The 10,510-nt window shown below is 60.2% G+C and overlaps 1 protein-coding gene across 2 annotated transcripts in view; it reads left to right on the forward strand.

Annotated features, from left to right (window-relative positions):
- Positions 1-10,302, forward strand: part of Pank4 (pantothenate kinase 4) — a 12,782-nt gene extending 2,480 nt beyond the window's left edge. For both annotated transcript variants that reach the window (XM_005404165.2, XM_005404166.2), the window contains exons 2-19: positions 1,453-1,535; positions 1,821-2,035; positions 2,204-2,387; positions 2,556-2,648; positions 2,970-3,123; positions 3,451-3,632; positions 4,253-4,334; positions 4,545-4,645; positions 5,461-5,616; positions 6,193-6,305; positions 6,457-6,544; positions 7,306-7,457; positions 8,269-8,324; positions 8,530-8,579; positions 8,998-9,102; positions 9,371-9,471; positions 9,572-9,640; positions 9,834-10,302. In XM_005404165.2, coding sequence (XP_005404222.1) covers positions 1,453-1,535; positions 1,821-2,035; positions 2,204-2,387; positions 2,556-2,648; positions 2,970-3,123; positions 3,451-3,632; positions 4,253-4,334; positions 4,545-4,645; positions 5,461-5,616; positions 6,193-6,305; positions 6,457-6,544; positions 7,306-7,457; positions 8,269-8,324; positions 8,530-8,579; positions 8,998-9,102; positions 9,371-9,471; positions 9,572-9,640; positions 9,834-10,047 — 2,198 coding nt within the window. In that variant the 3' untranslated portion in view covers positions 10,048-10,302. The remainder of the gene's footprint in view (positions 1-1,452; positions 1,536-1,820; positions 2,036-2,203; positions 2,388-2,555; positions 2,649-2,969; positions 3,124-3,450; positions 3,633-4,252; positions 4,335-4,544; positions 4,646-5,460; positions 5,617-6,192; positions 6,306-6,456; positions 6,545-7,305; positions 7,458-8,268; positions 8,325-8,529; positions 8,580-8,997; positions 9,103-9,370; positions 9,472-9,571; positions 9,641-9,833) is intronic.
- Positions 10,303-10,510: the final 208 nt, after the last annotated feature.

The following is a 10,510-nucleotide window of genomic DNA, read 5'->3' on the forward strand; positions in this document are numbered from 1 at the left end:
AAAAAAAAAAAAAAAAAAAACTAACACCAAGAATACAGGTTCTGTGACTGAGGATTTGCTAGCAGTAACCTGATGAGTCCCTTGCAGCCCTTTCGTCTTTTGCACCGTCTGTTTTCACAAAGCAGTTTGTTCACAGAAGTGAACTGAGCAATCGTTTTAATGAGACTCAGGCCCGGGCTGGATGAGGGGGGCGGGCAGGGAGGAGGGATCAGGAGGCTTAGGACCACAGGCCAGGGTATGAGATTAAACCCATGACAACGTCCACTGAACCAAGCGCGGGCCTGGCCTCAGATGGACAAAGCAAGGCCGCGGGGCTGTTGCTGTGGAATAAGGCAGGCACAGTAAATATCCTAGAAGGCGGCTGATTGTGGGTGAATGCAAAAGTGTCAGCCTTCAGATACTTGGGTGTTACCAGTCCGTGCGCCAACCTGAGTGTTCGCCCTCACGTGTTCTTTCCTCGTTTTCTATAAAGCAACCATTTGAAAATAACTTCAGCCTTGCTGCTGTCAGGTGGGAGATTTTGCCTCTCAGCTGTCGGCACCAGTAGAAACACAATCGTGTAGTGCTGGGCTTTGAGTTTCTCCTTGTATTTGTTGATCCTGATCCTTTGAGTCTGTGAACACAAAAGCTAGAGCTTCAAAAGTGCCCTTTCTCTGTCTGGAAGGACAGCCAGGACTTGTACTTGACAGAGCCTTTCCTAGACCGCCCGGTGGCTGTCCCCGAAGTGTCTGGTGAACAGAGCCTGCTTCTCCCTGGCGTGGAGCTCAGTGCCCCGCTGTGTGTAGCGTTCCAGGGCGCCACAGGGCTCCTGCAGACACTGGCCTGTGGCGCCTCTGCCTGGCTTTTCAGACTAATAATTCTGGGGCTAGGGCCACCTCTGGTGGCTCAGGGTGTCTCCAAGGCAGGAGCCAGTGCTGCCTGCTCCCTGCTGGTTGGTGAGCACCTCCCACATCTCCTGTGCACCTGGGAAGATGCTCCTTGTGCGGCCTGCCCTACTCGTCTGGACAGATGGCCAACTATGCGTGTCCTTTAATGGAGACCTACTAACACCTTATTTCTTTGGGTCACTCTCAGGATCAGAGCTTGAGCTGCGTTTACTCTAGCGACTGGTGGCAGCCAGATATACGCAGAGACCTGATGGTTCCCTTTCTGCTTTAGGACTTGAGGTGGGCAGGGGAATCTTGTTCTCGGGTTGGCTAGAGATCTGATGGGGAGTAGAATTTCTAAGGAGCAACGAATTCCAGTTTGATAGTTCATTTTCCCCTTCTGTTTTGTGCCCGCAGGGATTTTAAGTTCAGGCAGCACCAAATGTCCTGTCCACAGCGATTCCCCTCCTCAAAGAGGAGGCGATGGCAGAAGCACTGAAGGCCCCAGAGAGCTCCTGGGAGGACAGGTCTCCAGGTCTCCTTCGTCCGGTTCTGAGTCTTGCTTGGTTTGTGTCTTCCCCTGTAGGTGGATCACTAACCAAGCTGGCCTACTATTCAACAGTGCAGCACAAAGTGGCCAAAGTGAGGTCCTTTGACCACTCTGGAAAGGTGAGCCTCTCTGTGGGCGGCCGCTCCCCTGTGGCCTTGGACTTGGCACTGTCACTTTTCATATGTTGTCGTCTGCTGTTTGCAAACATCCACTCGGCTGGAAGTGTTGGGTATCGGCAGCTTATCTGTCCTCCCTCGGTTTCCCCCTCAACCTTGCAGGGACGCTGCCCTTGCCCTTCCGCCCAGCCCTGTTGACATCAGTGCCAGCGCCACTGGGGCAGGGGGCTCAAGGTCACACGGGCTCATTACCTCCCACCCGTGCAGACTTCCCACCTGGTTTTCCAGGATGCAGAGCAAGACCACGAGCCACCCTACGAGATCTCAGTCCAAGAAGAGATCACGGCTCGTCTGCATTTCATTAAGTTCGAGAACACCTACATCGAGGCCTGCCTGGACTTCATCAAAGACCACCTGGTCAATACTGAGACCAAGGTTATCCCGGCCACAGGTGGCGGAGCCTATAAGTTCAAGGATCTCATTGAGGAGAAGCTACAGCTGAAGTAAGCAGGGGCCTGGGGCTGAGAAGGCAGGCAGGCCACAGTGGCATTTATGGGTGTGACGTGGGTGGGAGGGACCTGGACTGCTTTGCTCCGTTTGCAGCAAAGGCATCGTGGTTTGTCCCCTCTGGGCTGGGACTGCTCCGAGCAACTGGGCCGCTTCCTTTCCAGAGTGGACAAGGAGGATGTGATGACCTGCCTGATAAAGGGGTGCAACTTTGTGCTGAAGAACATCCCACATGAGGCCTTCGTGTATCAGAAAGACACCGAACCTGAGTTCCGATTCCAGACCAATCACGCCAACATTTTCCCGTACCTCCTGGTCAATGTTGGCTCTGGCGTCTCCATCGTGAAGGTGAGACTGCTTCCTTCAGCCAATGGAAGGTGATCAGCAGCTGCTATGAGGCCTCTGCTGCCCTAGCTGAGCGTGTGTCCCTCAATGGTGCAAGGTGGGACAAGGCGCAGCCCTGGCCATGCACCCTGGTGACCCCGTGGCTGAGGCTCCTGCCCGGTTCTGCCCCAGGTAGAGACGGAGGACAGGTTCGAGTGGATTGGTGGCAGCTCCATTGGCGGCGGCACCTTCTGGGGGCTCGGGGCACTGCTCACCAAGACAAAGGTACCCCTAGGGGAGCGGGGACCTGTGTCTAGGTTGCTGCGGAGCACTCCTTCCTGGCCTTTGTTCTGACTGTTTCTCAGAGCCCCATAGCTGAGAGGTTTACTCTCTGCAGAGTGGAGGCCCAAGCTGCCAGGATAGCCTGGCTGGTAGCCCACCATGTCCAGCTCACCTCACTAGCCCTGCCCGCCCCGCCCCCCGCCGGCCCAGTGACAAGGGAGGGCGTTTGTGTCCAGCCCAGCTTGCTTACCTTTAGGAACTTGGTTCTGTGGGGTGGGGACCCCTTAGCTGCCAGAAGCCCCACCCACTGCTCTGCCTCTGCAGAAGTTCGATGAGCTGCTACATCTGGCCTCAAAGGGCCAGCATGCCAATGTGGACATGCTGGTACAGGACATCTACGGCGGAGCCCACCAGACTCTGGGGCTGAGTGGCAACCTCATCGCCAGCAGCTTCGGGAAGTCGGCCACTGCTGACAAAGGTACCCGCTGGGCCCTGTCCCCCACCCAGGGGCAGAGGGGACTCATGGTGATCCCGGGCATGGCCCACTGACTAGAACCTCTCCCTGCCTCTCCTACTGCCTTGTCTTGCACTTGCTGCAAACCAGCTCTATGCCCTTAGCACATCAGCAAGGAAACCCCATCCACCTTTGCTTTGGAGGAAACAGTGTAGGAAACAAATCTACCTGCGGGACTGAGTCACAGGCCAGATGCCTTTCAGAGTCCTCTGCTCTCCCTAGTCTCCCGCCTAGCAACGCCCCCATCACACCCTGGGGTCACCCCCAACCAGTGTTGCCCATGTTTCCCAGAGTTCTCCAAGGAAGATATGGCCAAGAGCCTGCTGCACATGATCAGCAACGACATCGGGCAGCTCGCCTGCCTCTATGCCAAGCTCCACCGCCTGGACAGAGTGTACTTTGGGGGCTTCTTCATCCGGGGCCACCCTGTGACCATGCACACCATCACCTACAGCATTAACTTCTTCTCCAAGGTGAGCACTGCTCGTGTTCTCTGCAGACCTGTCCATCCCGTCACTAACGGCCTGTCCGTGCCACAGACGCAGCAGCCTGCTGGCTGAATGCCGTGGCCTGAGCACCGTGCCCGGGGAGTTGAGCTGGGGCTGGGCTGCTGACCCTGGGATCAGGGTCCTCAGTCCTCCCTGGGCTCCCTGGGAGGACACGTCAGGAAACCTGGAGCCCAGTTGCTGGGTCTTGCCCTCACCTGCCCTCCCCTGCTGGCTAATTGTGGGCATCCTGCATGTTGCATGTGAACATGTGACCAGTGACAGGCAGGTGGGGCACTGTCCCTTGCTGCCAGTGAGCATCATGCAGGCCTGAGGGATATGGAGCCTGCCCAGTGGCTGCAGACTGGCATGCCAGGTATGGGCTGTGCCAGGTGCTGTCAGAAGTGCCCAAACAGCCAGGCGGTTAGGGTGTGAACACAGCAGACGCCGGTGCCTGGTACCAGCACCCCCAGGTCCCTCAGACAGCAAGTGGTCCCTGCGCTTGGGCACAGTCCACTGACATGAGTGTGGATGGCTCCTGTGGCACAGTTGGGGAGAGCGGTACTGACTGTGATGCTGACCAGCTTCCCATGGGCCGGGTGGGGCAGGGAGAAGTGCAGGCACTGTTCCTGAGACACGAAGGCTACCTGGGGGCCATCGGGGCATTCTTAAAAGGAGCCGAGCATGACAGTGAGTAGCGTCTCGCGCCCTGCCCCCGTCCCCCCATGGTGGCCGTGCTGCAGGGCTGGGTGGGCTGGGGAGCCTGAGGCCTAGGGGTGGTGCTGGGACATGTATCTTTAGCATTCAGGTAGACAAGTGATTCTATCCATTTTCCTCCCCCACTTTCCTTTTTTGAACCAAAGCAAGGCTAACATGGTGGCTGGTGTCTTGCCTTTCCAGATCCAAACCAGTACAGCTGGGGCGAGAACTACGCCGGCAGCTCTGGGTTGATGAGCGCGTCACCCGAGCTGTGCCCCACCCAGCGGGCGCGGAGTGGCACAGTGAGTCGTGGGCCTAGGCCTGTGCCATCTGCTTGTTCTCTGTGTTGTGCCTTTCATAGCAAACTGGCTTTTGACCTCACCTGAGGGTAGAAGGCAGGTGCAAGGGCCGTTCTCTGGCTGCGGTCCAGCCCTGCGCAGAGCACTTCGGTCAAGGAGGCCAAGGGCTCCGACCAGAGTGTGGCTGCTCCTCCGCTCCCCGCAGGCCGAGGTGCCCAAGCAGAGCGTGCCCATGTGCAGGCATGTGCCATGCAGGCATTCACTGGGGCAGGAGATGCGGTGGGGTCGTGCAGCTGCACCAGGTCCCCCATTTATCCCAGTACACTCCGCACAGAGAGGGCCTCGGCTGCCGTGTGCACGCCCCAGCTCCTCCTGCCAGGGGCACTTGTGTTGTTGGCGCCAGTGGCGGGTTCTGTCTGGGTGTGTGTGGGGCTGGGACCCAGTGAGAATTGAGCAGAGTGGCCTTTGTGGGACTGGCAGGGCTGAGACAAAAGGACAGACTGGCATGGGCACTTAGAGGAGGAACCTTGGGCAGCAGAAAAGGGGCCAGGGGACCTGGACCTCAAGGGTCTAAGGCTAGTACCAGGACAGCCTGGGAGGTCACGGGAGGCTGGGGTGGGAGCTGACAGGAAACCCCTGAGCTGACGTGCTGCTGAGCCTGGGCATGACTCCTCGGGCGGCCTGAACACCAACTTAGGGCAGTCTGGGGTGGGGGCGTGTCTGCCCCACAAACCATGGAGGGACTGGGGCTTCCCCAGAGCACACCCGTGGGAGCCTTGTACTCATGCTGGAAGCCCAGCCTCTGCTTGTCCTCTCAGTTTGACCTGCTGGAGATGGACCGGCTGGAGAGGCCCCTGGTCAACCTGCCCCTCCTCCTGGACCCATCCTCCTACGTACCCGACACGGTGGACCTCACTGACGATGCCCTAGCCCGGAAGTACTGGCTCACCTGCTTCGAGGAGGCCCTGGATGGGGTACGGGAGGGCTGGAGACAGAGGAGGCCCATGGCAGAAGGGAGGCAGAGGGCAAGTGGCTGGTCTGTTTGGGAGGCAGAAAGGGTGCCAAAACCTGCTTCCAGGTGCATGGTGGGTCAGGGGGTGTGGATGGGTACTGGGCAGTTTTGGTTAGGACATGCATGCCTTTGTTGCCTTGTATACTGCATGGACTCACATGTGGCGCTTTGGGCCCCTAAGTGTCTTGAGGGCGTAGCACAGCCCCTCCCCCATCCTGTGAGTTAGTTCTGGAGGTCCCACTGGGGCTTGTGCTTTCTCCCCTTTTCTGAGGCCAGGCCAGGCCTGGTGACCATCCCAGGGCAGCAGGGCTGGACTCTGCGCTCGGGCCATGGTGCACTGTGGGACACCACCCTGTCCTGTCCCTTGGTGGCAGGAGGAATGGTTGGGGAGCCCTCATCACCATCAGTGCCTGAGGCCTGCAGCTCTCCTGTGGGAGGCAGCAGACCTGGCCTGGACCTGTGCCCACCTCAGCCTGCTGTTGGTGGGGAGCTTGCGGGGGTAGGGCAGGCACCACTCCCACCGCCCTGCTGTGGGCAGGTGGTGAAGCGCGCCGTGGCCAGCCAACCTGAGTCGGCAGATGCAGCTGAGAGGGCCAGGAAGTTCCGGCAGAAGTATTGGAGCAAGCTGCAGACCCTGCGGCACCAGCCCTTGTGAGTACCCACGCCTGTGCCCACCTCCCTGCACGCGGGGCCAGCGCCATGCTGTTGGTGTGGAGCCCGTGACCCGGGTGCCCCCTCTTCGGCACGGGTGGGTCTCCCGGGCTCTGCCCTGCTCAGCCGTTTGCCTGCGCTTGGCCCCCAGCGCTTACGGGACGCTGACCGTGCGCAGTCTGCTGGACACGCGGGAGCACTGTTTGAACGAGTTCAGCTTCCCAGACCCCTACTCCAAGGTGAGTCCACTCGCCCTGATGGTGGGTGGCTGGGTGGAAGCAGGGCATTGAGCAGTGTCCTCTCCTGCCAGGCCTGAAGGTTTGCGAGCAGGCCCGCATCAGTGCCTCCGTGCCAGTGGGCTTGGTGGCATGGGGGGGCATGCACCCCGAGAGGCCCAGTGCCTTTCAGAGGCATCAGCATGGGGGAGCTTCAGACCCTCACGTTTCATGTGTGTGCATACGTGGGTGTGCACACACACGTACCCCCAGCCCTTTTCTGGAAGCTGAGCACACCAGGGCCTCTGTCCATCTTTCTGGTGTCTGGGCCATGTGACCTGAGGTTAGCATCAAGCCAGAGGTGGCCTCTTGGCGTCAGCCTTGCAGCCCTGCCCATCTGACCCAGCTGAGGGCCTGCGCCTCACCTCAGCGCCACCCACCCACTTGGCTGCATCTGGGTGCCCAGGGCCTTGGGGTGTGGGCAGAGCCACCTGGGAGGGTTGTGTCCTCTATCCTTGTCCCTGTCCAGACTCTGCTCTGTGCCTGTAGGAGGCCGCCCTTGAAGCACTGCCGTGTAGCACTGCCCAGGACAGGCACATTCAACCTGGGGCAGCCCAGACAGTCAGGCTACATTTTGAAGCTCAGTGCTGCATTGAGCATCCCTACCCCTCAGTGGGCTCTGTGTCCCCAGCGGGCCTCTGCCCTCAGCCCACCCGTGTGGAGCGTAAGGGCTGTTCCAGGGCAGCATGGGCGTCTCCACTCACTGTCGTCCTGGGTCTCCACAGGTAAAGCAGAAGGAAAACGGCATTGCGCTCAAGTGCTTCCAGTGTGTGGTCCAGGCCCTGGACGCGCTGGGCTGGGAGGAGAGGCAGCTGGCCCTGGCGAAGGGGCTGTTGGCGGGCAATGTCTTCGACTGGGGGGCCAAGGCTGTGTCTGAGTAGGTATCACAGCCACACCTGGCCTGGCTCTTGCTGTGCTCACACAGGTGCTCAGAATGGGTTCCTTCTGTAGCTCAGATGTCCCCGTCCTGACCCCAGGCCGCCCTTCCCTGAGCATAGGCACCTTGGGGGCCTGGGGTTGCAGATCCAGTCTGAGATGACACGTTGTTTACACCGTGTTTACGTGGCTAGGGCTCCGGGGAGGGGAAGGGCACTGGGCAGTTGGCCCACTCTGACATGAGGAGTGCATGCTCTCTCAGGTCCATCTGGAGCCCTCTCCTGGGCTTCTGATCTGGGGGTGACCAGAGTAAACGCTGTCCACAGCAGTTTACCTTAATGAGTGGGCCTTGGGCTGGCCAGTCCCCTCCTTCCGCCCAGGGCTAGAGAGAGACGCCCATTCCCCATCATACCGGCAGGGCTTCCCACGCACAGGCAGTTGGGCAGGGCCTCCTCGTCCCTCTTGGGCCCCTGGTTGACATCTGCACACAGATACGCGAAGGGTTGGCTGTGTCCCTGCTGCACCCTTCAGAGCCATCCCCCTGGCAAGCAGGCCATGTGCATGTTCCGGGAGTTACAGGGAGTCCTTCCCACGGGATGTGGTACGCATCCCTGTGGCTGCCTGGTAGGCCTGGTAGGGCCTGGACCTACCCAGTCACTCAGACCTGTTGCTTGGCCTGAGAAGCCTGCTGCGGCTTCCGTGGCACTGCTCAGCGGGCTAGTGGCCTGTGGTGGCTACAAGTCAGGAGCAGCACATCTGCCGGCTGGGGAGACCTCACATGTCCACCTGACCTTTTTTCCTCCTCCATGCAGCGTCCTTGAATCTGACCCCCAGTTTGGGTTTGAAGAGGCGAAGAAGAAGCTGCAAGGTAGGGCACCCCAGGGCCCTTAGCATCTGGCACAAGGCCATGTGTGTGGGGGATATCGCCCATGGGAAAGAGGGGTGGCAGGCCGGGGTGCAAGTACTAGGTACAAGTACTGCCTTTAAGGCCTGGAGGGGGGGGACCCGCCCCAAGACACAAGCAGCAAAGGCTTCTCCCCTCATGTGCCTCATTACTACCCCTCTCCACACAGAGCGCCCCTGGCTGGTGGACTCCTACAGCAAGTGGCTTCAGAGATTAAAGGTACATAGAGGTGCCCGCCCCCGCCCAGGAGGGACAGAGCACAGGCGGGTGGGGGTGGGAGGCGCTGGTTCTGGGGGTGCTTCAGGCCACTGGGGGGTGGGTGAGGAGCTGCCCTGGAAGCAGGCGATGCACACAGGAGTCTCAGTGCCCCGGCCAAGAGCATATGTCCGCCATCCCTGTGCCCTGCCTGCCCTTCTGTAGTGGCCACTCAGCAGCCCAGCTGGCCTCAGTGCACAAGTCGTTGGGGCGCCCTTTGGAAGGAGCAGGTCCAGGCTCCCACAGGCCACCTTGTCCCAGTGCCTGCCGCGCCCTGGGACCCCGAGGCCCTGGCCAGCCCCTGTGGGGGGCATGGGGGTGGCGGGGTCTGCAGCACTTGGATGCACTGTTCGCAACTGAACGTCCTGGTTTTGTCTTACAGGGGCCCCCTCATAAATGTGCCTTAATTTTCGCAGATAACAGTGGAATAGACCTCATTTTGGGAGTCTTCCCCTTTGTCAGGGAGCTACTCCTTAGAGGGACGGAGGTGAGTGCGGGGGCCATGTGGGGGACCCTTCCCCGGGCTCCTCCACTCTGGGTGGGCTGGTGCTGCTGCAGGCTTCTGGCAGCAGGTAGGTGTGGGCATGGCCAGGAGCGGCCCAGGGGCCCTCCGCTGCAGCCTGGCTGACCCCCGCCCCCGGTAAGGTATTCACTACAGGCCCCAGCCTCGACGCTGCTCTGGGGCCCAAGGGGGCCTGCCAGGGTTGCCCAGGCCAGTGCAGTGGCGAGGGATTAAGCCGGGGCCTCCCCTGCAGGTCATCCTGGCATGCAACTCGGGCCCCGCCCTGAACGACGTGACGTACAGCGAGTCTCTCATCGTGGCCGAGCGCATCGCAGCCATGGACCCCATCGTCCAGTAGGTGCTGGGGGGGACAGTCTGATGGGTCCTGGGAGTTGGAGAAGTCAGGTCCCTGGAGTGCCTCCTCGCAGGACACTGACCACCGCGTGTCCCACAGCTCCGCACTCCAAGAAGAGAGGCTGCTGCTGGTGCAGACGGGTTCCAGCTCCCCATGCCTTGACCTCAGGTAACCCAGTCTGTCCCCGTCCATCCCCCACCCTCCAGCCCAACTTTGGACCTGGGCTGCTGCCTTTCCCTGGGACCTGTGGGCAGAAGGTGGCCCAGTGGGAGGAAGTAGCTACGGCAGGCTAGACGCAGGTGCTTGGGGTCCCCGGTGTCCTGCGGTCTCCGCCCAACCTCAGCCATCTTCCTTCCCAAAGCCGCCTGGACAAGGGGCTGGCCGTGCTGGTGCGGGAGCGCGGCGCTGACCTGGTGGTCATCGAGGGCATGGGCCGGGCTGTGCACACCAACTACGATGCGGCGCTGCGCTGCGAGAGCCTCAAGCTGGCCGTGCTCAAGAACGCCTGGCTGGCCGAGCGGCTGGGTGGCCCACTCTTCAGTGTCATCTTCAAGTATGAGGTTCCGGCCGAGTGAGGCCACCGTCAGCCGTCGCTGTCCCTGCCAGGACTGTGTTATTCCTCGGGGAGGAGCCTGCGTTCACTCGGACCGTTTCCACCAAGCTGGTGACTGACGGCATGCGTGCCGGGCCACTGCACAGAGCTGTCTTGTGAGACACTTGTGTTGGAATGTATTTAACTGTTAAATAATCTTTTATACACACACATCACATATATATATATATACACATATATATATATATATATATATAAAAATATATAAGTACATACACCAAAGTCTGAGGGAGCTCGTGCCTGGGGCTGCAGGGTCCGGTGCTAGTGGCCACGGGGCCTGGCCCTGTCCTGCTGACCCCAAGCCTGCTCCTGAGTCCCTGCCTTCCTCCTGCCCCCAGCAGGCAAGCTGGCCTGCCTCCGTGCTGCCTTGCTGTGTGCCCCGCCCCCTGTCCCCAGTGCTCTGGGGAAGGCAAAGTGCTGAGCAG

The sequence above is a fragment of the Chinchilla lanigera genome, unplaced genomic scaffold (assembly GCF_000276665.1).
Source record: "Chinchilla lanigera isolate Chin_1 unplaced genomic scaffold, ChiLan1.0 scaffold00085, whole genome shotgun sequence".
Classification (NCBI taxonomy): domain Eukaryota; kingdom Metazoa; phylum Chordata; class Mammalia; order Rodentia; family Chinchillidae; genus Chinchilla; species Chinchilla lanigera.